At 47.3% G+C, this 27,830-nt stretch overlaps 1 protein-coding gene across 8 annotated transcripts in view; it reads right to left on the bottom strand.

Moving 5' to 3' along the window:
- Nucleotides 1-27,830, bottom strand: part of NCOA3 (nuclear receptor coactivator 3) — a 558,025-nt gene that overhangs the window by 243,368 nt on the left and 286,827 nt on the right. For all 8 annotated transcript variants that reach the window (XM_069243454.1, XM_069243453.1, XM_069243457.1 and 5 more), the window contains one exon: nucleotides 15,456-15,650. In XM_069243454.1, the coding sequence (XP_069099555.1) occupies nucleotides 15,456-15,650 (195 nt within the window). The remainder of the gene's footprint in view (nucleotides 1-15,455; nucleotides 15,651-27,830) is intronic.

The raw sequence follows: 27,830 nt of genomic DNA on the forward strand, positions 1-27,830 counted from the left end.
AAGGTGTTAGGTTTTTCCTAACACACAACATTTAAATGACTAACTCAACTGTGCAAACATTTCAAAATATATTTCAGTAGTTGTGAAAGCCATTTTTTTTCATTTCTGTGTTATGACAAAATATCTTAATAGGATGAAAACAAATCAGAATACTTTACATGTTGATGTGCAAAGGATAGGTTTTCTGAACCCCAATTTTCACAGACTAATACACTATATATTTTTTATCAGTAAAGCAGCAAGTTAGTGGAGAGGTTTTTGGACATTTCTTGGAAAGTAACTGTGTGTAGATGGCAATATGCTACCACATCATGGTTTAGTGATATATTTATTAAAGTTGAGTGTTTAAATAAACTGAGAAACACTCCTGCCCTTATGGCAATGTTGTTAGTAAACTAAAAGAAGTCCTAGGTTATATGGGCTAGACCTCATGGGTATGTGGGCTAGATTCTTGTGATGCATGCAGCACACTTTTATCTACTTAAGCACACAAAAGAGGTTTTTTTTGTACTGCAGAGATCACATATTTGAAGGTGCAATCATATGGCGAATTAAGAAAAAGGCGACTGTAAACTATTTTCCTATTATCACACAATTTGAGACCTGTTTATGGGTCAAGTACATTACAGATAGGTCAGGTAGATTTAAGTTACTCGACCTGCAGGTCTAATAACATTTTTATGATTTTGAGCCCTGCTCTGTTACCAACTGAAGGTGCAACAGGAGGATGGAGGCCAGGGAGGAGTCAAGGCCACTAGCGTTGCCCAATTCAAATAACCAATCCAATTGTGTATTTGAAATAGTGTCGGAAAAGGGAGGTCGATAATCCGAACCAGGCCTCTGTGGTTGAGCAACTAGAGGATGGGCTCCAGAAAATATAGGGCAAGAATCAAAGATAGACAACTCCACTGGTGCTGCTCCCAGCACGGAGATCGACGCCTTGAGGGTGCGACCTTGATGTCGGAAGGTGGTTTGGTCAACTTCAGTGAGACTACCATCAGAGTATAGCAAAGTCAACAGCACAACCACCATGGGAGTCAGCAAAGCACAACACAAACAATGGAGCCCGCAGAGAGGAGTCAGGTGCGGGAGGTGGAAGCCATTAAAGGCCGTGCACAGGCATTGAAACTACTCCGGAGACTGAGTCAGGGGGCCTTACGTGCAACCAAGAGCGAACCTACCAGTTAAGATCCTGTCGGGGCACCCTCCACCTCTTTGGAGCCCAAAGGAGCTCCAGGGGAAGGGGTAGGCCAAAAATGGCATACAGGGATGTTTAATAGTTTCATCTGGGCCAGGAAAAACAGGATAGCATGGGTCGGACCTTTGCACGGACTCTTCCTTGGAAGAATGAGCCACAGAGACTCTTCTGGAGGCAGTGAAGTCAGTGAATGGAGCGACTTTTACCGTGGAGGATGCGTACCTTGAGACATCAATTAAGCCACACACGAACGGCTCCTGGAGCATTCACACAGACAGACCTTGGTGGGGAAGGACTGACACCTATGGGAGTCCTGGGAAGGCTGTGACAACCACGGCGCCAGTAGCTTCATCCGCCACTCCCTGAAAGCTTTTGGCTCCAGGTGTTGACAGGAATCACAATCCTTGGAGTCATGGTGGGCCCCTAAGCACCACATACAGACCAAATGAGGGTCCGTGACCGACATTTGTCAAGCACAGGAGCTACATGACTTAAAGCCAACGGATGGGAAACAGTCAAAAAAAGAAGGCCAAAAAATGGTCAGAGGAACCGGTTCTCCAGATCCACATTGCAGCGCAGAAAAGGTAAGGAATCTGCGGCTAATTGTCTCTATCAAATACTGTTTTTTGAGACTCTGCGGTTGACGAAAGGGACTTTGAACACATTTTAAGAGGAACATCTTTCAAGGAGGGAGCTGTAGGTTTAGATGAAAGCTTTTGTGGGGAAGATTTCTGTTTTGAAAATTAGTGAATGTTCCTCAGTTTTTTTTTTTTTTTTTTTTTTTAATTTTATTTTTTATTTTTTATAGAGTAACCTGATGGCTCTTGGTGGGTCTTCTTGAGTCTTGACGTGGTTCTGGAAGCAGCTTCTCATGGGATCTCTCTTATGGGACTTTTCTGTTTTAGAGTGGTCGTCAGTATCCTCTTGAGAGAGAGGATGTTCTTTAGACATGAGTTTCTGTAGCCATAACAGTAATCATCACTCTCTGTCCTACGGAGTTTTTTGGAAGAAATTTTAGCAAATCTTGCAGCCTGACTATGCTTCGGAAGGAGACAAATTCACTCCTTATGGGTCTTCTGAGCACAATCATTTTGACACAGATCCCGCATGGCCCGAATAGTCCTTGTTAGGTTGTTCTGACATATTAAAGTAGTCCAAGTCTAGAGAATATAAATATGTGTAGGAAGTTGGCTCTGTATGCACTATTTCAAAGTAAGGAATAGTATGCACAGAGTCCAAGGGTTCCCCTTAGAGGTAAGATAGTGGCAAAAAGAGATAATACTAATGCTCTATTTTGTGGTAGTGTGGTCGAGCAGTAGGCTTATCAAAGGAGTAGTGTTAAGCATTTGTTGTACATACCCAGGCAATAAATGAGGAACACACACTCAAAGACAATTCCAGGCCAATAGGTTTTTGTATAGAAAAATATCTTTTCTTAGTTTATTTTAAGAACCACAGGTTCAAATTTTACATGTAATACTTTAAATGAAAGGTATTGCAGGTAGGTACTTTAGGAACTTTGAATAATCAAAATAGCATACACAGTTTTCAAGTAAATCACATATAGCTATTTTAAAAGTAGACACTTAGTGCAATTTTCAACAGTTCCTTGGGGGAGTAAGGATAAGTTACTTACCTGTAAATCCTAGTTCTCTTCCAGGGGTATCCTCATCAAAGTCATAAACATTGAATATTCCCGCCCGTGTGCGGGGACCCCGGAGCATATATAAAATACACACATATTAAACATGTGTAAAAACAGCAATGCAGGCTATAATCATAAACAGGCTAAAATGCTTTATTTCTATGAAGTTTTTTTTTTTTTTTTTTCATTATAAAATTACAATAGAGAATAAATATCTACCCAAGCCCCCAAAACTGGGCTTAGGGAAGTAAGCAGTAGTAATCACTAGGGGAAAAAAGAGAAAAAAACTACATTGAAAAACAATGGAGCATTCTTAGCCAATAGGCTGCATGCAGGTTAACACAGGAGAACCAGAAAAAAATTGGCACTGTGCCTTTAAGACCCTGAGCACCTCCAGTATCCCACCATGCCTCAGGGGTGAAGGAAAGGTGACAGTTGGTTCACAGTTAGGTCAGTACTTTTTTATGGTGACAATCTGTGTAACTGATTCCAAAGACAGTCTGTCCTGCACTTCTAGGAGACGTGCATCCGGGGAGGAGGGTGGGTTGTTTATGACTTTGATGAGGATACCCCTGGAAGAGAACTAGGATTTACAGGTAAGTAACTTATCCTTCTCTTCCAGGGGATCCTCATCAATTGTCATAAACATTGAATAGATTAGCAAGCCCATCCCTAAACTATGCGGACTGTCTAATAGAAGTGCAGGAATAGATACGTATTATGCAAATAGATTTCTCAGAGAGGCCTGCCCCACTTGGGCATCCGCTCTTGCATCTGAGTCTAAACAGTAATGTCTAGTAAATATATGTACAGACTTCCATGTAGCAGCCTTACAAATCTCAGATATTGGAACATTGTTAAGGAGGGCAGCAGTAGCCGCTTTTCCCCTTGTGGAATGCGCTTTAGGCCTAGCTAGTAATTGTTTATTAGCCAGCTGGTAAGTATTCACAATACAAGAAACTATCCATCTTGATATCGTTCGTTTAGATGCTACCTCTCCTGTCCTCAAATGACCATAATTCACAAACAAGCGGTTGGAATGTCTAATGGATTTTGTTTTATCCAAATAAAATTTCAGCACTCTTTTCAAGTCTAAGGAGTGCAATGCTTTCTCCGCCGGAGTCTCCGGATTGGGAAAGAAAGTCGGTAAAGATATAGGGGGTTATTACAACTTTGGAGGAGGTGTTAATCCGTCCCAAAAGTAACGGTAAAGTGACGGATATACCACCAGCCGTATTACGAGTCCATTATATCCTATGGAACTCGTAATACGGCTGGTGGTATATCCGTCATATTTGGGACGGATTAACACCTCCTCCAAAGTTGTAATAACCCCCATAGTCTGATTGATGTGGAATTCTGACACCACCTTCGGAAGGAAAGATGGGTGAGTTCGCAGAACCACTCTATTGTCGTGAAAAAACGTGTACGGTTCTTTGGAAGACAAAGCCTGAATTTCGCTGACCCTCCTCGCTGAAGTAATGGCCACCAAAAAAGCCGTCTTCCACGTAAGGTGTTGTAAAGAGGCCTTGTGTATAGGTTCAAAAGGAGGGCCCATAAGTTTTGACAATACTATGTTCAGCTTCCATGGAGGAGATGGTCTCCGAATGGGCGGAAAAACTTTTTTCAAACCTTCTAAGAAATCCTTGACTACAGGTTTCGTAAAGAAGGATTCCTGAGAAGGTGACTTACGATAGGTTGTAATGGCAGACAAATGTACCTTAATAGATGATACCTGCAGACCGGACTTTGCCAGATGAAGTAAATAGGACAGTATGACATCCTCCTGAGCCCGTATGGGATTCTGACCTTGTTGACAGCACCATATGTAGAATCTCTTCCATTTAAAAGCGTAAGAACGCCTCGTGGAAGGTCGTTTGGACTCTTTAAAGATGTTCATGCACTCCTGTGAGAGCCCTAGGTGCCCATACTGCAGGAATTCAGGAGCCATGCTGTTAAGCTCAGAGAGGGTAGGTTGGGATGTAGAATCCTGCCCTCGGTCCTGCTCAGAAGATCCGGTCTGCACGGCAGCCCCCTGTGAGGCTGTTCCGATAGGTTGAGGAGATCTGTGTACCAGAATTGACTGGGCCATTGTGGCGCTATGAGAATCATTCTGGTTCTGTAAAGTTTGTTTATCACTGCCGGTATGAGGGGAATCGGTGGAAAGGCGTAGAGAAATATCCCTGACCAGTCGATCAACAGGGCATTCCCTCGAGATCCCGGACGGTAGAACCTGGATGCGAAGTCTGGGCATTTCTTGTTTACTTCGTCTGCGAAGAGATCCAATTGAGGTCGACCCCATGGAGCGAAGATGTATTCGACGACTTCGCCGTGTAGGACCCAATCGTGTGCGTCCTCTAGGTGTCTGCTCAGGAAATCTGCCTCCACGTTTTGTTGACCTGGCAGGTGAACCGCTGTAAGTGACATTCCTCTGGCCAGGAGCCAATGCCATATCGTTTGGGACTCTCGATATAGGGGTAGGGATCTCGTTCCCCCTTGTTTGTTCAAATAATACATCGTGGTTGTATTGTCCGTTTGTATTCGGATCGATTTCCCCTGAATCAATGGAGTGAAAGACTTGAGAGCCAGATGGACCGCTCTGAGTTCCAGCAGATTCATGTGGTACTGCTTTTCCTTGTCTGACCACAGGCCCTGAGCTTGAAGGAGACCCAGATGAGCCCCCCATCCCTGAAGAGACGCATCCGTTACCAGAGTGTCGGATGGCACTACCTGGTGAAATGGAGCACCTACTGACAGGTGAGGTCTGTGCATCCACCATTTCAATGACTGAAGTGCCGCTGCCGGTAGTCGCACTCTGTCCTCCCAGCGACTTGTCCTTTGGCTCCAGTTGCTCTCCAATGCCTCTTGGAGGGGCCTCATGTGCAGTCTGGCATTTGGGACAATGAAAATGCATGATGCCATGGAGCCCAGCAGTGATGTCATCTGACGTGCCGTAGGTGCGTTGGCTTTCAACAGGTCCTGACACTTCCGGTCTATTGAGGATAGTCGTTCCTCCGAAGGATACACTCTTTGGCGCTCTGTGTTTATTATAGCTCCCAGGTAGTGAAGGTTCTGTGTTGGAATCAAGGTTGACTTTTGGTAATTGACCTGAAGACCTAGAGACTCGCAAACCGTGAGCACAATGTCCCGATGGCTTCTTGCCTGCTCCGGAGAAGAAGCCTTCAGTAACCAGTCATCTAGGTATGGGTAGATGAATATCTTTTGTTTTCGAAGATGTGCCGCTACCACCGCCATACATTTCGAGAAGACGCGTGGGGCAGATTTCAGGCCAAATGGTAGAACTCTGAACTGATAGTGCTGTGACGCTACTTGGAAGCGCAAGAATTTCCGATGCTTGGGAGCTATTGGGATGTGAAAATATGCATCCTGCAGCTCGATGGAGCACATCCAGTCTCCCTGATGTAGCTGAGGGAAAATCTGATGAAGCGCTAGCATCCTGAACTTCTGTTTTCTTATTTATTTGTTCAGCAGCCGTAAGTCCAGAATTGGTCTGAAAACGCCCTCTCGGCCCTTTTTCGCCACCAGAAAATAACGGGAGTAAACCCCCTTTCCTCTGTGCACAGGTGGAACCTTTTCTATTGCATTCTTTTGTAAGAGGGCGAGAGCCTCTCTGCGCAGCAGGCTGAGATGAGATGGATTGCATTTGGCTGGTGGCAAGTGTGGTGGAGGCTGTTTGAAAAGAAGAGAGTAGCCATTTTTGACAATATTGAGCACCCATTTGTCTCTTGTGATAGAGTGCCACTCGTGAAGATAGCCTGTAATACTTCCCCCCACCGGAGTGGTGTACAGTGTCGAGGGAAGCGAGATCTCATTGCTTGGCCGGCGCTTTCGGTGTGGACTGCCGAGGTCTACTTGACCCTTGCTCTCTTGTGTTCCTTCGCTGAAAAAGAGGGCGTCCCTGCCGTTGTTGTGGCCTTTGGGCCCAGTAAGGGGATTGAACCCTCTGCTGGAAAGGGCGCCTGTCATAAGGCCTATACCTCCGCCTGAAATCTTTTTTCATTTCCAGGCCTACCGCCCTCATGGTGTCCACCTCGGTCTTCATGCGGGCCATTTCTTCGTCTGCAAGGGTACCGAACAGGGAGATTCAGGATGCGCTGTTGTGCTTCCTGCTTTAAACCAGATAGTCTCAGCCAGGAAGACCTCCTTGCACAGATTCCATGTGCGTACCCATGTGCAGCTAAATCTGCCCCATCTGCCGCCGCGCTGATAACCTGGTTGGATACCAGGCATCCCTCTTGCAGGATCTCTTGAAAATTTTGTCTGTCTTCTCTGGGCAGTTTTTCTGTGAATCTATTGAGGGAGTCCCACAGAGAACGGTCATACCTGCCCAGGAGTGCAGAAGCACTGGAGACTTTCATTGCCGAAGCCGCCGTACCGCACATCTTTCTCCCAGAGAGTCTAGATGCCTGCTCTCTTTATCCGGGGGGACCGTGGAGGATGATGCCACCGAGTGGGTTTTTCGGGCTGCGGCCAATATTACAGAGTCCGGCAGCGGATCCTTTCTTAGGAATAAAGGGTCCTGTTCGGGAGCCTTATATTTTTTCAAAATCCTAGCCGGGGCAGATTTGAGTGTGGCTGGGGCCAGAAAAGTGTCCATGGTTGGTTGCAACAAACCAGGCACTAGAGGTAGTAGCTTTTTTGACGCTGATCTATGCTGCAGAGTCTCAAAGATGACTGACGAGGAGGTAGATGGCTCTGGAACCTCTATGTTTAATTTCTGCGCTCCCCTTAACAGCACCTCGTTAAAAGTGGTTATGTCATCCACCGGTGAGACCCTAGCAGGTGGAGAATCTGTTAGGGTGGGGGAGAAACGCCCGACAGATGATCCTGACGACAACCAAGAGGGTGATCTTCTTCATGAGCGTGACCTGGATCGCCGTTGGGAACGAGACCTGCTGCAAGACGCTGTAGCAGAGCACCCAGGCATCGCGGTCGGTTGACGAGGAACTGAACGAGCCCGTCCTGCCCTCGCTGTCGGTGATGGCGTTCTTGGAAGAGAGGCAGTAGGCGAGTACATTCGCGAATACTGCGAATCCGGGGAGGCCGCTGGTCTATTAAGGCTCTCTAGCCAGTTGATGGGCGAAACATGCCCAGATGATGCCGCTCTTGAACGAGAGGAGTTGCTCGGTATGGAGACCACTGGAGATGGTGCGGCCTTGTCTGTTGGAGGAGGGCGATGTTCAACTCCCTGCAGGACAGGTAAAGCCTGTGCCTACGTCGACGGCTGTGTCGACGTCGAAGGGCGCCCCATCGGTTGCGAGTGCCTCGACATTGAGTGCCTCGACATTGAGTGCCTCGACATTGAGTGCCTCGACATTGAGTGCCTCGACATTGAGTGCCTCGACATTGAGTGCCTCGACATTGAGTGCCTCGACATTGAGTGCCTCGACATCGAACGGCGATCTTTGGACCTCGACCTACTCGCCGTCGTGTGCCTCAACGTGGAGCAGTGGGAGGCCGACGGCGGATGTCGCTCATGCCGTCGTGGCGATTTCGACGCCGTGTCTCTTGACGTCGGGGACGTACGGCCTTTGGCGGCGACCGGGCACGCCGGCGATGGCTCGACGTCGATCGGCGGGCTGCCGTCGACAGAGATATGTCCCTGCGATGGTGTTCCCTCGACGCCGTATCCTTTGACGTCGGGTGTCTCGCCGTCGACGGCGATCTATGCCGGTGAGACGGTGGCAGCGACGATGTCGACCAAACAGGTACTTTCCTACCTGCTGACGTCGACCTAGCCATTCTCTCCTGAGAATGGCCTGCTGGTTGCCTGGGAAGTGAAGAGGACAATGTTTTCTGCCTCTCATGAAGCCCATGTAGCCTGATCTTTTCTCTGTCCTTCAGAGTCCTCTTTGACATTTTCTTGCAGTGCTTACAAGTGTCAGGGCAGTGACTCTGAGGCAGGCACACAATACACAGAGAGTGTGGGTCTGACTGGGCCTTCTTCCCACAAGAAGGGCATTTGACAAAAAGTTAAGGCATTTTTCTGTCAGGAAAAAACTGCCAAACTCAGACAAAGATGTTATCTGTCGAATGAAACAGGAAAAAACGCTTTTTAAAGGATTTTTCTGAGGAAAACTCAGAAAAACTGAGAGCTCAATGCTCCAGGATCCTCTCAGAAGAAGCCGGAAAAAAGAACTGACCTAACTGTGAACCAACTGTCACCCTTCCTTCACCCCTGAGGCATGGTGGGATACTGGAGGTGCTCAGGGTCTTAAAGGCACGGTGCCAAAGTTTTTATGGTTCTCCTGTGTTAACCTGCATGCAGCCTATTGGCTAAGAATGCTCCATTGTTTTTCAATGTAGTTTTTTTTTCTTTTTTCCCTAGTGATTACTACTGCTTACTTCCCTAAGCCCAGTTTTGGGGGCTTGGGTAGATATTTATTCTCTATTGTAATTTTATAATGAAAAAAAAAAAAAAAAAAATCATAGAAATAAAGCATTTTAGCCTGTTTATGATTATAGCCTGCATTGCTGTTTTTACACATGTTTAATATGTGTGTATTTTATATATGCTCCGGGGTCCCCGCACAAGGGCGGGAATATTCAATGTTTATGACTATTGATGAGGATCCCCTGGAAGAGAAGAGTTAGTTTTTGCAGGTAAGTAAACCACCTACGGGGTTCAAGTTTGGGTCCAAGGTAGCCCACCGTTGGGGGTTCAGAGCAACCCCAAAGTTACCACACCAGCAGCTCAGGGCCGGTCAGGTGCAGAGTTCAAAGTGGTGCCCAAAACGCATATGCTTCAATGGAGAAAGGGGTGCCCCGGTTCCAGTCTGCCAGCAGGTAAGTACCCGCGTCTTCGGAGGGCAGACCGAGGGGGTTTTGTAGGGCACCGGGGGGGACACAAGTTAGCACAGAAAGTACACCCTCAGCAGCACAGGGGCGGCCGGGTGCAGTGTGCACACACACGTCGGGTTTCCAATGTAAATCAATGGGAGACCAAGGGGTCTCTTCAGCGATGCAGGCAGGCAAGGGGGGGGGCTCCTCGGGGTAGCCACCACCTGGGCAAGGGAGAAGGCCTCCTTGGGGTCACTCCTGCACTGGAGTTCCGATCCATCAGGTCCTGCGGGCTGCAGGTGCAGAGTCTTTTCCAGGCGTCGGGATCTGGGAGTCAGGCAGTCGCGGTCAGGGGGAGCCTCGGGATTCCCTCTGCAGGCGTCGCTGTGGGCGCTCAGGGGGGCAACTTTGGTTACTCACAGTCTCGGAGTCGCCGGGGAGTCCTCTCTGAAGTGTTGTTTCTCCACAAGTCGAGCCGGGGGCGTCGGGTGCAGAGTTGCAAGTCTCACGCTTCTGGCGGGAAATGCAGTTGTCTTTAAGTTGCTTCTTTGGAAACAAAGTTGCAGTCTTGGGTGAACAGGGCCACTGTTCTCGGGAGTTTCTTGGTCCTTTTAGAGAATGGCAGTCCTCTGAGGATTCAGAGGTCGCTGGTCCTGGGGAAAGCATCGCTGGAGCAGTTATCTTCTGAAGGAGGGAGACAGGCCGGTAGAGCTGGGGCCAAAGCAGTTGGTGTCTCCGTCTTCTCTGCAGGGTTTTTCAGCTCAGCAGTCTTCTTCTTAGGTTGCAGGAATCTAGTTTCCTAGGTTCTGGGGAGCCCTTAAATACTAGATTTAAGGGTGTGTTTAGGTCTGGGAGGGCAGTAGCCAATGGCTACTGTCCTTGAGGGTGGCTACACCCTCTTTGTGCCTCCTCCCTGAGGGGAGGGGGCACATCCCTAATCCAATTGGAGGAATCATCCATCTGCAAGATGGAGGATTTCTAAAAGTCAGAGTCACCTCAGGACACCTTAGGGGATGTCCTGACTGGCCAGTGACGACTCCTTGTTTTTCTCATTATCTCTCCTGGACTTGCTGCCAAAAGTGGGGGCTGTGTCCAGGGGGCGGGCATCTCCACTAGCTGGAGTGCCCTGAGGCATTGTAACACGAAGCCTGAGCCTTTGAAGCTCACCGCTAGGTGTTACAGTTCCTGCAGGGGGGAGGTGTGAAGCACCTCCACCCAGAGCAGGCTTTGTTTCTGTCCTCCGAGAGCACAAAGGCTCTCACCACATGGGGTCAGAAACTCGTCTCTCAGCAGCAGGCTGGCACAGACCAGTCAGTCCTGCACTGAACAATTGGGTAAAATACAGGGGGCATCTCTAAGATGCTCTCTGTGTGCATTTTTTAATAAATCCAACACTGGCATCAGTGTGGGTTTATTATTCTGAGAAGTTTGGTACTAAACTTGCCAGTATTCAGTGTAGCCATTATGGAGCTGTGGAGTTCGTTTTTGACAGACTCTCAGACCATATACTCTTATGGCTACCCTGCACTTACAATGTCTAAGGTTTTGCTTAGACACTGTAGGGGCATAGTGCTCATTCACGTATGCCCTCACCTGTGGTATAGTGCACCCTGCCTTAGGGCTGTAAGGCCTGCTAGAGGGGTGACTTACCTATGCCACAAGCAGTGTGAGGTTGGCATGGCACCCTGAGGTGAGTGCCATGTCGACTTAGGTCATTTTCTCCCCACCAGCACACACAAGCTGGCAAGCAGTGTGTCTGTGCTGAGTGAGGGGTCCCTAGGGTGGCATAAGACATGCTGCAGCCCTTAGAAACCTTCCCTGGCATCAGGGCCCTTGGTACCAGGGGTACCAGTTACAAGGGACTTACCTAGGTTCCAGGGTTGTGCCAATTGTGGAAACAATGGTACATTTTAGGTGAAAGAACACTGGTGCTGGGGCCTGGTTAGCAGGGTCCCAGCACACTTCTCAGTCAAGTCAGCATCAGTATCAGGCAAAAAGTGGGGATAACTGCAACAGGGAGCCATTTCTTTACAATATGTATCTGGCCTGAAGAGAAATCTTCTTGAATGAAGATCTACTGAAAAGGAAACGGAGCAGAGCTCAAGGAGACTCCCATCACGTGTGGTAGAAAGTCTGAGGGGCAGGGGCATCTGTGGTGAGGGTTCTAAATGGATGCTGCCACCTGTCTGGCTGGACTTTTTAAATGATGTTCAAAAGCTATTAAAGTGAATGTCTTTTAACACTGACTTCTAATTAGGTTTTTCACTACTGCTTTCAATAGTAACATGGGACTCCCACTTTAACAACGGGTAATGAATCAAGAATGTGAATCTACTAAAGATCCAATACTGGAGAATGGTACTATACCAGATGGTGCACATGCAGAACTGGACTGGAAAGAGCAAAACGAAAATTATGTTTAAAGGCATATCATGACTGATCCATTTTCATAAAAACACTTCTGAGAGAGCTACAAAGATGAGGAAATTGTTAATCACCATACATTTCTATAAAGTTTGCATCTACGGCAATCCGAAGCAGAATAACTTATGCCATTCTTATAAGTTTCCTACTCATTAGGCATGGGCAGATGCAGATTATTTTTCACTAAGCTAATTTTCTTCATGTTTGAGGTCAAATACGTATTTCCAGCTAATGTATGTACCCCACAGTACTTAAAGAATCGCCATCAACTGCATATTTGGGAAAACTAAATCAAAGGAAAGGTAAAACAAACAGATACACAGAGTATAACTTTCTGGGAACCTATAAAGATCAATGATTCCAACAGGTGTGAGTGCAGCTCCTCCTACGAAATGACTTGCATCAAAAGCATTCAGGGATAGCCAAAAAAAAAAAAAAAAAAAAAAAGATGCCATACATCAAGGGGGTGACTCACATTAACTGAGCAAGATCTTATGACACAAGAGTAGACAAAGTTGTCATAAAACAGATTTTCACATGTGACGGTCCAAATCTGCACTTGCATCATGTATCAACTATGAATTTCCACTACCTAAGAAATCTGCATTCCTCTCAGTCAAGAAAGAGGCCACTTTTTAAAGTTGACATACATTGTTGGGCTTGAAAAGAGCAGTCTCCGGGAATGCGCAAGAGAAGGTACATGGCAATTACATTTACTGACTGTTTACTAGTAGTTTTGTTTAATTCAGAACTTTTGTGCTTATAGGTGAATTTATGTGCCATTGAATACATTATTTCAGCAGGTAACTAGATTTTAAATTAATGGCTCTGCATTTTAAGCACTTTTTCTGTAACATGATTGGTGCTTCATTATAGGGACAGGCTAGAGGGAATGTGTAAGCTGCAGTATGGGCTGGAGATCAAAAGTCTTTTGGGGTGTGCTTGATTTATTGTGGATCACGCTCAGTTGCAAACTGTGATAATGTATTTGTGATACTTAAAAGGATACGCAGCATAGTCCTGTAGCCTAAACCATGATCACGTGTCCTAGGATCAGTATGAGGAACACAAATAACCAGAAAACTGACAGCTGAGAAAAATGCACTGGAACAGCAAGTAAAAAGCCAAGAGTGATAATGTGCTTCTTGAGCCATATTATGCATAACTCCCGTGGGGCACAACACCTTGGGAGCCCGCTTTGTATGACCCTGGGGCACTATAGCTTTACAAAAGGGGTCACAGACCCTTGTATGGTCCATTCTGTAATATTTATAGCGCTTGTGCACATTTAGCACAAGTGCATCCTTGGGAGGGCTTCCTCTCATTTGCATAGGGGCGTGGCCCAAAACAAAAGAAGGAATCACCTTGCCTCTGCGTTGACAGTGCACCACAAAACGGTAGTGAACTGTTAGCACGTACCTGAGGGTATTCATAAATGGGGGTAAAGGCAGTCCCCCCCCCCCTCCCCCCCCACCCCCCGGCCACACCAGACATCCCTGCTGCACGCAGAAGCAGTTACTCACTGAACTCGTATGCAATGAACTCTCTCTCCCCTCTTGAAAATGCAGGCAGTTGTCTCCTGGAACTGTGAAACCCAGCAGTTTGTGAGAAGTCACACAATTCACTAAATGCCCTGCACACAGGCCAGTCGAAAGCTCACAGCTGCCTTAGGACATTTACTTTCATGATAATGGGGTGCACCGTCCAGGGCTGCATTAGGCACCCTTTTGAAAGGTACACCTGAAGTAGATCTAGACAATACATGTTGTGTTATGTGGATGTGTAGAGCGCAGCTAATCACCTGTGAGGGTATCCAGGCACTGAGTAGGACAGGGCTGAGCGGGAAGGAGGAAGTCAGGCCTGTTTCATCTGGAAAAGCCATATCTTGAGGTTCCTTCTTAAGTCCATGAGGGAGGGGGGCAGTTCTGAGGCGTTGCTCGGAGTCGTTTCAGGTATTGGCTGCGAGGTAGGAGAAGGTATTCTTAATGCGAGGGAGGTGTGCTGTTGCCTGGGGCGCGAACTGAATGTTTCTGGCAGGATGGTAGAAGTTTAGACACTGGTTGACAGCTTAGGAGGGATGGGTGAGTATCTTTCCTGGAATGGGAGCAAGGGGAGATTGTTGAGGTGTGGGGAGATGTGGTTATTTTGCAGGATATTCAGGATGAGTTTGGCCATTGTGTTCTGGGTGGGTTGGATTCAGCATGCATTCACTAACCTGGGTCAAGGTAGGCAAAAACACATTCTATATTTAGGGTTCAGAGAATGCACAAAAGAGGAAACTTGTGGGTTCGTAAGAGGGTAAGGGTAAGACCAGGTATCTGGCTGACATGCATTTCCATTAACAATACACTTTACCTACTTTATACTGTGCAAAATGTTTTCTGCCACATGTGAATAGCACACAAGTATGAAGAAATATGCTGGACTCCACAGTTAAGAACTTTACAACAAATCTCTGAACACATGACATGAGGTGATACAGGAAAGATATTGAGTTGCTGCCTTCAGAACAAAAGGAGAGGAATTCAAACTGTGTCTCCCCATCTTGATCACATTGTTACTGAGCAAATTTCCTCTAAAGCCCTTATAACATTGTTCTAACTGTGATAAGAATCAGTGTTAAATATTAAGCACTATATACCTAACCGGATATTTACACTGTCTCTCTTGGCCTTCTTATAAATGATGAATTCCAGTCACAGTCTTGCTCTCACACAAGTTGTTTAATAATTACGCTCTATGCTATTCCATATTAATCTGTGAGCAATGCAGAGGGTATAAGCAACATCGTCCTCTGCAGTAGGAGCAGCTCTTCACTACAGGTGCAGCAATGAATACCCCAGCTTTCAGATGCGCTATGCTTTAACTCATGAAATAACCAAAGTGCATTTTTCTCTCACCAATGCTTTATCAAGTGTGGAGGCCAGAAGGTGTGATTCTCCAAGGGACCGTGCAAAAGTAAACTTTTGAGGACAGGGACTTCACAGCAGAGAAGTGTTCTTACCAAGGTACAAGGATGCAACTAATAAATTAAGAATTTGTACACTGAGTGTGTACCATGAGGTACTTGTAAACAATGAAGGATTATTTCTCAACGGAAACAAATCTTGCCTATTTGTTGAAATACCTAGTGCATCTATCTCTGAATTTAATGTTAACAAAAAAAAAAAGTGTGTGAAATAAGGGATAGAGTAGTTTCAAAATTTTGATGAACAAAGTAAACATTGAAACATGGAAAAGTACACCATATCTGGCCACAAGAATGAGCAGAAGCTGGTGGTACAAAGACTGCAGACAAGGCTCGGATATCTCGAACACTTTATAGAATCTAAGAATCCTATCCATGAGCTCTTTTTAGCGTACTGATTAGAAAACAAATTTACTTACCCATTGTGGCTCCAAAATTATCTTGGCTTTCCATCATTCTTGGGCTGCCCATCATATTCTGCTTTGGCAATGAAGAGAACGAATTCACGCTCCGCATAGGGGGACTGGTACCTACATTCATAGGGCTATCCAGAGAGATTGCACGGTTGAAAGGTGGACGATTCATCTGTGCAGAATGTGGACTCCTTATGCCTCCTAAAATCGAATAAAGTTCTCATTACATATGATAAATAATAAAACATTACTTGTACATACACTCAACATTTAATAAACTGGTTCAAGTACTGCAGTGGAATCACTTGCATTCTTGTCAGAGTTTGCCCTTTTAGCAGAACTATCTATCAATTTTGAGGGTCAATTCAATATATGTGTGCAGTGGCATTTTTCCATATAAGTGTGGAACAAATATGAACTGGAGCACAAGGCAGAAGATTAAGAAGGTTGCTCCAGAGGAAACAATCTGGGGATCTTGGAGTTCCCAGAAAGCATGGAGGGAACTGATCCTGTCCAATCTTTTGAAACATGGCTGGTGCAGGTGGCAGACTCATTTCCTAGTAGAACGAGCGCATCGAGTGCCAACAAAAAAAAAACCAAGTAGGAGCACCCCAAAGACCTAGTCCAGGTCCTAAATGACCGGGACAAGGAGGCCATATTACGAGCATCACGCACGACTGAACCACTCATGCACGAAAACGCTTGTGTTTTTCCATTCCCAGACTATACCCCCGCGGTGAAGCACCGCAGAGCATCCTTCCTGGGGGTTCAGAAACACCGACATGCAGGCTTAAAATGCTCTTAGCTCTTCCCAGAAAAACTTAAGCTTGTAGTCAATGAAACTAGCTACTTCTTCACCGAGCCTGCTGATGCCAGGGACTGGATGGAGCAGTGTAGGTACAAAGCCTCAATCTCGCCATCACCCTCCCTACACCCCCACCATGACAAGAAGAAATTTCAAGAGAGAAGTAATAACTGGGGCGCAAATCTGCCAAACTACTAGGAGATCAAACTCCATCCCAAGCAAGAAAGGAACATATGCATTAGTTGTTGGCACATCCACCTTATGGATAGACATATACTCTCTGCCTTTCCCTCCCCCTGACCACAGACAACCAGCCCTCAAACCTCAAATCGGACACGTTTGCTAGTACGGCCCCATCAGAGATCTTACTGGATGTAACCCACGAACTGCTGACTTGACATTCTAATCTGGTTGGCCAGTAAATGTTATGTTTCCTTTACCCACACGTATTTTGAACAGCTGCAGCCTTAATAGCCCATCAGCCCGTCACTGTCCATAAGCCTGGATCATTTTTAGCACACCAGCTATGATGACATTAAGGGCCTTGAAGCATGCACTGTACAAGCCATCAGTACAGCACTAGTACAGCATCAGTTTGCCCCATAATGCTGGCCACCCGCTGCCCTACTTCTGGGCGGAAATGGTTTGTATTACAGGGCGAATAAGAGTACCCTGCACCTGGGATTGTTTGTTCAATATCTGGGCATTTTTGAGCTTCGGAAGACGCAAATTGCAGTTGCATTGGAGGGGTCAATGTTACTGTACTGCATGCTCCGGATTTGAAAGGGTAGCCCTTATTTGGATCCGACCTGGAGTTCTATTCCATCACACGCTGGCCTGCCCAATGGTTGAGAGGGGGGGGGAAGAGGGAAATCGCTTACTAAAAGAAGTTGGACAAACCCAACCCTCAGCACCCCTCGGGGCACAGCATGTGTTACGTGAAATATTCATCCCTATCGTCATAACATCTCGACACGCCAGCACTCTGTTAAAGGTTGCCCACAACAGTTACAATGCGAAATTTCAGTACATTCAGCATAATATACTGCACAGGTCCTATCTTACACCTGCGTCCCTGCATCAAATATTTGGTTCCTCCCCAGAATATCCTAGATGCCGATCCCCTTCTGCGACTTGTCCCTGTATTTTCTGTTCCTGTTCGGAGGGAGAGAGGTTCTGGACAGACATTACAAGTAGCAGAACAGAACTGACAGACTGGTCAGACATCTGCACCAAAGGGGGGATGACCTTGGCCTCTTTAAACGTCCAAAAAGAGCAAAATTGCCCAATCATTTTATCAATCTTGCCCTGTTAATTGGCCTCAGAACTACTGCAATGAACTAGAAAGCTCTTGTCCTCCCAGGACTACACTACTGGTACACTGCACTATTGAAATGTGGTAAGGCCGGAACTGTCGCACTTAAACAGAAGGATGCACTGGGACTGTGCAGAATACCTATTACAGCTGGCTGGGAAATGTTTTTGCAAGACCTACAACTATAGAAAGAAGAACTCATGGTCTAGTCCCCTCCTCTCATTTTTGCTTATTTTGTTTTCCTCCTTCTCTTCCCCCCAAACCAACATGCTCCTTTAGGCTGGTACACCCACCCCCACCCCCCCTTGGACCTCTCAATGCACTCTAAACTCCAGGAAGGCTAGACCACTGACCTGGATTGACTCAGTCATAGCCTAAGTTTTCCCACCTGACATGAACTATGTGAGGAAGGGGTGATTATAGGATAGGAGTAAGTAATCGTAAGATTGTGTACTGTATTAATGATTATGGCATAATTGTATCTATATAGACTGAAGAATTTCTTTGCTGGTTACAGGCTTAAATAAACCAAGGATTCCTGTCTTCTATGGGAAATGTCACTTACATCTGTTTGTGGCTTGTAGTACTGCAGATTAACATGCTGTGCATATCGCCATCTAGTGTTGGGCTCGGAGTGTTACAAGTTGTTTTTCTTCGAAGAAGCTTTTTTCGAATCACAAGATCGAGTGACTCCTCCTCTCGGTGATAGTGCGCATGAGCATCGAGTCCTTTGTTAGATTGTTTTACCGCAGGATGGTGAAGTAAGGAGTAACGAATTGCATATGTACAAATATATATATAGTAAGGAAAGAAAATGTCCATGCAATGTACATACATATCTCCATAATAAAGTAATACAACGGCTACAGGCTCCCAGGGAGGAGTGAGGGCGCATGGGAATCTGCAGCATTACATGCCACGAACAGATGTACACTGGGTAAGTGACTTTTTTCTATGGCATGTGTAGCTGCAGATACACATGCTGTGCATAGACTGAAAAGCATTCCCCGTCTAAATAAGCGGTGGCTATCCTGTAGGAGTTGAAGTCGTTTGAAATAGAGTTTTAAGCACTGCTTGACCAACATTTGCTTGATGTCGAGATAACACATTCACACAGTAGTAAATGTGTGTGGTGTGGACCATGTGGCTGTTTTGCATATGTGTGTCACTGGTACAGATCCTAAGAATGCTATTGAAGCTCCTTTCTTTCATTAGAATGTGCTTTAGAAGTTACTAATGGTTGCCTTTGAACTTTAAGATAGCAAGTTTGAATGCACTTTACTATCCATCTGGCCAGTCCTTGTTTGGAAGTAGGAATATCCTTATGAGGTTGTTGGAAAGCCACAAAACAGAATCTGGCTGCGGAAAGAAGACTTGAAATTCCACTGACTGATTAATGTGAAATGGGGAAACCACTTTGGATAAGAATTCTGGATTTGTCCTCCGTACTATTTTGTGTTTGTGTACTTGGAAGAAAGGTTCTTCAAAGGTGAATGCTTCTTACGCTAGTAATTGGTACCAGGAAAGCAACCTTCCATGAGAGAAATTGAAGAGTGTATGAATGCATGGGTTCAAATGGTGATCCCATAAGCCTTGTGAGCACAATGTTAAGATTCCATGCAGGAGCTGGTGGAGCTGTAGGTGAAGTAACTCTTAAGACCTTCCATAAAAGCTTTTATGACAGGAATTCTAAACAGAGAGGTATGCTGTTTGTTTTGGAGGTAGGCTGATATTGCTGTTAAATGAAATGTAACAGATAAATATGCATGATTTGCTTTCTGTAAATGAAGCAAATAACATAATATCCTGTACTGATGCTTTAAGTGGATAAAAAAATTTATGTTGGCAGAAATATCCAGAACGTTTCCATTTATTTGCGTAGCACTGCTTGGTTGTAGGTTTACGTGCTTGTTTTAGAATGTCCATTAATTCTGATGGAAGCTGTAGTTAACCAAATTCTATGACCGCAGGAGCCAAATTGTCAGGTTGAGCATACTGGGATTGGGATGCCTTTTCTGACCCTTGTTTAGAGTCAATAGGTCTGGTCTGTTTTGGAGCTTGTGATGTGGTACTACAGACAGAGATCCAACAGTGTTATGTACCAGGGTTGACATGCTCATAAGTATCATAGTGAGGTAAGTGTGACGGATCTTGTTGACAAGAAACAGAAGTAACGGGGGGAGCATAAGTAAATATCCTGGACCAATTGATCCATAGAGCATTGTCCTTGGATTGAGGGAGAGGAACGCAAAGTTTTGGCATTTTGTGTTTTCGCTTCTTGCGAAAAGGTCTATGTTTGGTGTTCCCCACATCTGAAAGTAATAATTACTTGTGGTTGACTCTCCCATTTGTGTATTTGTTGCTGCGTCCTGCTTTAAGAGGTCCGCTAGCTGGTTGTGTATCCCTCGGATGTATTCCGCTAACAAGTGAACATGACTGAATTGCCCACTTCCAAACTGTTTGTGCTAGAAGGGACAACTGGGATGAGTGTGTCCCCCCCACTGTTTTTGCAGATACACTGTTGTCATGTTGTCTGTCCTTATTAAGACTGTTTTGTGTATGATCTGTGGTTGGAACGCTTAAATTGCTAAGAACACTGCCAGGTTCCGGTCAGTGAATTGCTCTGCCTCCTGTGGCTCCACAGTCTAAGTTGAGCCCTTTCCCTGGCTCCTCTGAACTCCTGACCCCTGTCAGGAGTTCAAGGCCCTCCTCCACCCGCAGGAGTCTGCAGGCGCCTCATCCCCAGGTGTCTAGTGGAACAGCTCTGCTTTCCTAATAGGCTACCTTCGGCCTCTCTCCTCCTTTTACTTTGCTCTGCTCCACTACTGTCCCTTAGGGCTCTTCTTCCTTGTTGCTCTCTCACTCCGCTCTCTCACTTTCGTCCCCTCTCTTCCCCGCACACTTTTTTTGACCCCCAGCTCCTTTCTCGGCTTCGCCCCCTTTTTCCTGCCGTTTTTTTGTCCCCCTTCCGCCTCCCAGCTGTCCTCGCCTCCCCCCACCTCCCTACTTAATGGCGGCTGCTGCATGGCCACACAGCAGATGCGCCGCTGGCACACCAAAGGCAAGCCGTCACTGCACAAAGCACCAGAACCCCTGGCTCCTGTACCCCCCCCCACCGCCACCACGCATGTCTCCACTACGACGCCACCCTCTGCACCCTCAACACCAGCTGCTCTTCCACCTGCCTTCAAGCCTTCCCGCAGACCACCAGCTGACCCTTTTCCTGCTGGAACTGCACCTTCACCAGCCTCCACTCCAACGACACACCCACCAAGGCAGGACACACCCATCTCAGATGTATCCTCCTCAACACCCGCTCCGTCCACAGGCACACAGTAGAGCTATGGAATCTACTTGACTAAGCCTCCCCAGACGTCGCCTTCCTCACCGAGACATGGATGAACCCCTCCTCAGCGCCTGACATCGCCAAAGCCATACCGGATGGCTACAAGATCACCCGCAGGGACCACTCCAACAAATCAGGAGGAGGCATCACCATCATCCACAATAACACCCTCAGGATCACGACCAAAACCGAAGACACCCTGAGCACTGCCGAACTCCTGCACTTCCAAATCCACACTGACCCAAACACCACCCTTTGAGGGACCCTCGTCTACAGGCCCCCCGGCCCACAACAGCAGTTCAGCGACTCTCGCATCCAATGACTACATACTCCTTTGAAACAAACTTCCACCTTGAGAACACCAACGACAACAACGCTACCCTGCTCGACAACCTCTCCAACCTTGGCCTCAAATAGCTCGTCACGACACCAACCCACTCCGCAGGACACACACTCTAGCCTTTTTTCTCCGCCAGCAATCACGTCTCTTTCAGCCACACCACCGAACTCCACTGGACAGAACACCGCTGCATCCAGTTCTCCTTCAAGAAACCTACAACACACCATCACCCACAACGGATCCCCCACCGCAGTTGGAACAAGGTTACCGAAGGCCAACTTATCGTGACCCTTTCCCAGAACCCACCCATCGACACCACCGACACTGATGCAGCTGCCCGCAACTTCAGGCAATGGGTCAACACCTGTGCCAATACTCTCGCCCCAATCAAGGATCCCTCCAATAGACGCACCAACAGAAAGGTCTTCTGGTTTACCACCGACCTCCACGAATCTAAGCAAAGCTGCCGAAGACTCAAAAGAAAGTGGCGCCAAGATCATACTCTGGACAACCACACCCCCTTCAAAAACGCCATCTGCAAACACCACCAACTCATCCGAGCCACCAAAAGGACCGCCTTCAAAGACCGAATCCACAACAACGTCGTGAAGGAACTCTCCAACCCCAGCTCCAACGTCAACGCCATCCCAAGACATCTGCGACTTCCTAGCCTCCTACTTCCACTGCAAGACTGCAGACATCCACAACAGCGTCAGCACCCAGACCAACCTGGCAACCACCAACACCACAGATTCACTTCCGACCAACCTCCTGTTCTCCTGGACCCCCGTCAAAGACACCATCTAAATCATGAACACCATCCACTCCGGCTCTCCATCTGACCCCTGCCCTCACCACATCCTCAACAAAGCAAGCTATGTCACCGCACCCCAACTTCGGAAGATCATCAACAGCTCCGAATCCGCCACCTTCCCGTAGAGCTGGAAACACGCAGAGATCTACGCCCTCCTCAAAACACCCAAGTCCTTGGGTCCTCAAGAACTTCCGGCCTATCTCCTTGCTCCCCTTCCCGGCAAAAGTAATCAAGAAGGCCGTCAGACAACTATCCCGCTTCCTAGAGGACAACCGCACCCTGGACCCTTCCCAATCCAGATTCCACAGCAACCACAGCACCGAAACCGCCCACATCGCAATCACCGACATCAGAACCATACTGGACAGAAGCAAAACTGTGGCCCTCATCCTCCTGGACCTCTCGGCCACGTTCAACACCATCTGCCACACACCCTACGCTCACACCTCAGCAATGCTGGAATCCGCGACAGAGCCCTGGACTGGGTGTAAGGAAATGCCTCCTTGGCATGGTTACCCCCTGACTTTTTGCCTTTGCTGATGCTAAGTTATGATCTGAAAGTGTGCTGGGACCCTGCTAACCAGGCCCCAGCACCAGTGTTTTCGCTAAACTGTACCTTTGTCTCCACAATTGGCACAACCCTGGCACTCAGGTAAGTCCCTTGTAAATGGTACCCATGGTACCAAGGACCCTGATGCCAGGGAAGGTCTCTAAGGGCTGCAGCATGTCTTATGCCACCCTGGAGACCCCTCACTCAGCACATGCACACTGCCTCACAGCTTGTGTGTGCTGGTGGGGAGAAGATGACTAAGTCGACATGGCACTCCCTTCAGAGTGCCATGCCAACCTCACACTGCCTGTGGCATAGGTAAGTCACCCCTCTAGCAGGCCTTACAGCCCTAAGGCAGGGTGCACTATACCACAGGTGAGGACATATGTGCATGAGCACCATGCCCCTACAGTGTCTAAGCAAAACCTTAGACATTGTAACTGCAGGGTAGCCATAAGAGTATATAGTCTGGGAATTTGTCAAACAAACTCCACAGTTCCATAATGGCTACACTGAAAACTGGGAAGTTTGGTATCAAACTTCTCAGCACAATAAATGCACACTGATGCCAGTGTGCAATTTATTGTAACATACACCCAGAGGGCATCTTAGAGATGCCCCCTGAATACCTACCTGACGTCTAGTGTAGGCTGACCAGTTTCTGCCAGCCTGCCACACACCAGACATGTTGCTGGCCACATGGGGAGAGTGCCTTTATCACTCTGTGGCCAAGAACAACGCCTGTACTGGGTGGATGTGCTTTTCACCTCCCCCTGCATGAACTGTAACACCTGGTGGTGAGCCTCAAAGGCTCACCCCTTTTGTTACAGCGCCCCAGGGCATCCCAGCTAGTGGAGATGCCCGCCCCTCCGGCCACTGCCCCCACTTTTGGCTGCAAGGCTGGAGGAGATGAGGAAAAACAAGGAGTCACCACTCACCAGTCAGGACAGCCCCTAAGGTGAGGTGACCCCTGCCTTGAGAAATCCTCCATCTTGAGTTTGGAGGATTCCCCCAATAGGATTAGGGATGTGCCCCCCCCCCCTCCCCACAGGGAGGAGGCACAAAGAGGGTGCAGCCACCCTCAAGGACAGTAGCCATTGGCTACTGCCCTCCCAGACCTAAACACACCCCTAAAATCAGTATTTAGGGGCTCCCCAGATCCCAGGAAATCATATTCCTGCAACCTGAAGAAACAAGAAGGACTGCTGACCTGCAAGCCTGCAGAGAAGGAGGAAGACGACAACTGCTTTGGCCCCAGCCCTATTAGCCTGTCTCCAACTTTGAAAACCTGCTCCAGCCACGCATCCCATAGGGACCAGCGACCTCTGAAGCCTCAGAGGACTGCCCTTGACTAAAGGACTAAGAAACTGTGAACAGCGGCCCTGTTCAAAACCAGCTACTTCTTTGCAACAAAGAAGCAACTTTCAAAGACTGCAAGTTTCCTACCGGAAGCGTAAGACTTCACCCTCTGCACCAGACGCCCCCTCTCCAGATCCAGAGAACAAACACCTCAGGGAGGACTTCCCGGCGACTGCGAGCCGCCCGTGAGTAACTAGAGACGACCCCCTGAGCCCTCACAGCGACGCCTGCAGAGAGTCAAGAGGTCCCCCGTGAGCGCGACTGCATGTAACACGGGACCCAACGCCTGGAACCAACACTGCACCCGTAGCCCCCAGGACCTGAAGGAACTGAACTTTGACGCAGGAGTGACCCCCAGGCGTCCCTCTGCCTAGCCCAGGTGGTGGCTGACCAGAGAAGCTTCCCCCTGTACCTGCCTGCACTGCTAGAGTGACCCCCGGGTCTCACCATTGTTTCCTACCTGAAACCCAACGCCTGCTTTGCACACTGCACTCTGCCGCTGAGGGAGCACCCCTGTTCTCCAGAGGCGCCTATGAGTTTTGGGCACCTCTTTGACCTCTGCACCTGACCAGCCCTAAGCTGCTGGTGTGGTAACTTTGGGGTTGCCTTGAACCCCCAACGGTGGGCTGTCTATGCCCCAGAACTGAGACTTGTAAGTGTTTTACTTACCTCCTAATCTAACCTTTACTTACCTCCCCCAGGAACTGTTGATTTTTGCACTGTGTCCACTTTGAAAATAGCTTATTGCCATTTTTACAAACACTGTATATGATATTGCGTTTATTCAAAGTTCCTAAAGTATCTAAGTGAAGTACCTTACATTTAAAGTGTTTAATGTAAATCTTGAACCTGTGGTTATTAAAATAAACTAAGAAAATATATTTTTCAATATAAAAACCTATTGGCCTGGAATAAGTCTGAGTGTGTTTTCCTCATTTATTGCCTATGTGTGTCCAACAAATGCTTAACTCTACCCTCTGATAACCCTACTGCTCGACCACACTACCACAAAATAGAGCATTAGAATGATCTACTTTTGCCACTATCTTACATCTAAGGGGAACCCTTGGACTCTGTGAACACTATTCCTACACTGGGTCACCTCCTTTCTCACCGGCAGAACCTAAAGTCTGTTGTGCTCAGAAGCCACCAAAATCTTCTGCTGCGTACCCCAGGGTTCGTCCCTCAGCCCGACATGGCCCTGCTCGCTAACATCGCCCGACCCCACAACCTCAACATCATCTCGTATGCCGACGACACCACGCCGATCCTCTGCCTCAAACTCAATTCGGACAAGACTGAAGTCCTTATCTTCAGTCCACCCTCTCCGCATGGGATGCCTCATGGTGTCCTGCCACACTCTGAACCGCTCAGACTCCCACCGACCATGCACGCAACCTAGGATTCATCTTGGACTCCTCACTATCCATGACCCAACATGTCAACACCATCTCCTCCTGCTGCTGCTTCAACACCCTCCGCATGCTCCGAAAGATCTACAAATGGATGCCCACCGAAACCAGAAAAACAGTCACCCAAGCCCTCGTAAGCAGCAAACTGGACTACGGCAATGCCCTCTACGCAGGAACCACGGCCAAACTCCAGAAGAGGCTGCAACACATCCAGAACACCTCCACACGCCTCATCCTGGAAATCCCCTGCCACTGTCACATCACAGACCACCTGAAAAACCTGCACTGGCTCCCAGTCAACAAGAGAATCACCTTCAAACTCCTCACCCACGCTCACATAACACTGCACAACACCGGACCAGAATACCTCAACAAACGACTGTCCTACACCCCGACCCGGCATCTCCGCACCGCTGACCTTGCCCTCGCAACCGTCCCATGCGTCTGCAGAACTACAACTGACGGTAGATCATTTTCACACCTCGCCGCCAAAACGTGGAACACTCTTCTCACCCACCTGCGCCAGACCAAAGACCTCCTTACCTTCAGGAAACTTCTCAAGACCTGGCTGCTCGAGCAGTAGCATCACCTCCCCCTCTCCCCTCCTCAGTGCCTTGAGACCCTCACGGGTGAGTAGTGCGCTTAACAAATCCCTTTATTGCTAGCAATTCCAAGTAGTTTATGTGGTAAGTTTGCTGGATTGAGTCCCATTTCTCCTGTATTGTAAGATTGGTGAGATGGGCTCCCCAACCTGTCATTGAGGCATCTGTAGTGATTATGGTCTGTGGCACAGGGTCTTGAAATGGCCACCCTTTTGCTATGTTGGTTTGAATCCACCATTACAGAGAGTTTTATGTTTGGCGGTCCAACAATAGATCCTGTAGCTGATCCTGTGCCTGAGACCACTATTGCGAGAGACACTGTTGCAGTGGTCTCATGTTTAGACGTGCATTGGGCACTATTGCAATGCATGATGTCATAATTCCCAATAGCCTCATGACAAACTTTACTGTGTAGGTTTGATTGACTTGTAATTGGGATAGGATAGTGAAATGCTTGGATTCTTTGTGGATTCGGGTAGGCTAATGCTGACTGAGTGTTCAGAATTGCTCCTAGCTATGGTTGAATTTGTGCTGGCTGAAGGTGAGATGTCTGGCAATTGATTGTGAATCCTAGTTTGTGTAGGGTATCTATTGTGTACCCGTGTGTGCCATTGACAGTTTTGAATGGTGCTGGGTTTTATTAGACAGTACTTACATGGCTTCCCATATCTGGACGACTGTCTTCTGAGGTATGCCGCAACTACTGATAGGCATTTTGTGAATACCCTGGTGCTGTTGTTAATCCAAGGGGTAGCACTTTGAATTGATAGTGTTTGCCTGCTATGACAAACCTTAAGTACTTGCGGTGTGCTGCATGTATAGAAATGTGGAAGTAAGCATCTTTTAGGTATAATGCTGCATTGCAGTCTTGTTTTTGTAACAAGGGAATGATCCTGTAGAGTGACCATGTGGCAATGCTCTTACAGGATATGTTGACTTAGAGGTCTGAGATCGAGAATTGGTCTGAGAGGGTCATCCTTTTTTAGTATGAGGAAGTATAGAGAATATACCTCTGTCCCTTGTTGACTGATGGGAACCATCTCTATTGCACCTTTGAGTAGAAGAGATTTTACCTCCTGTTTTAACAGAGCAAGGTGTTCGAGAGGAAGCCTGTGTGAACAGGAGGAACGTTTGGTGGAGTGGAGACAAGTTCTAGGCAATAACCATTGCGGATAATTGACAGTACCCATTGATCTGTTGTAATTTGTTGCCAGTGAAGATGAAAATATCGCAGTCTTTCTCCCACAGGAGATGTAGGCTGTGTGGTGATGCAGGGAAAGTCACTGCTTTAATGAGGTGGAGGCACCTCTTGTGGCAGCGTATTTGCCACTAGATCTGAAAGTGTGTCCTCTAAGAGCCCCTGAAAGATCCCCTGGGATAATATTGGTGTCCCTGTTTTTGTTGGGACATAGGGGCCTCTGACGTTTATGGCTTAAACCCCCCTCTAAATTGAGGTTTACGAAATGAGCCCAAAAAGGTGTTGTGTAAAGGGCTCCAATAACCTGTTTCAGAGTCCTTTTTTTAAATTTGTCAATGGTTGTACCCACCTCCAGTCCAAAAAGTTGCAGTTTATTAAAAGGCATATTAAGGACCACAACTAACCATGTCTTCTAATGGCAACACTTGTGTTTATTCCCCTAGCTGCTGTATCGCCGCGTACAGTGCTGATCAGATCTGACTATTTGCAATGGCTTGTCCTTTTTCCACTACTTGTTGTGCTCTTTTTCTGGTGTTCCTTTGGGAGCTATTGAAGGAACTCCTGCATCTCGTTCCAACGTGCCCTATCATACCTGACTAAAAGAGCTTGGGAGTTAGCAATTCTCCCACCGATTTGCAGC

Source organism: Pleurodeles waltl, chromosome 7, assembly GCF_031143425.1.
Source record: "Pleurodeles waltl isolate 20211129_DDA chromosome 7, aPleWal1.hap1.20221129, whole genome shotgun sequence".
NCBI classification, from domain to species: Eukaryota; Metazoa; Chordata; class Amphibia; order Caudata; family Salamandridae; genus Pleurodeles; species Pleurodeles waltl.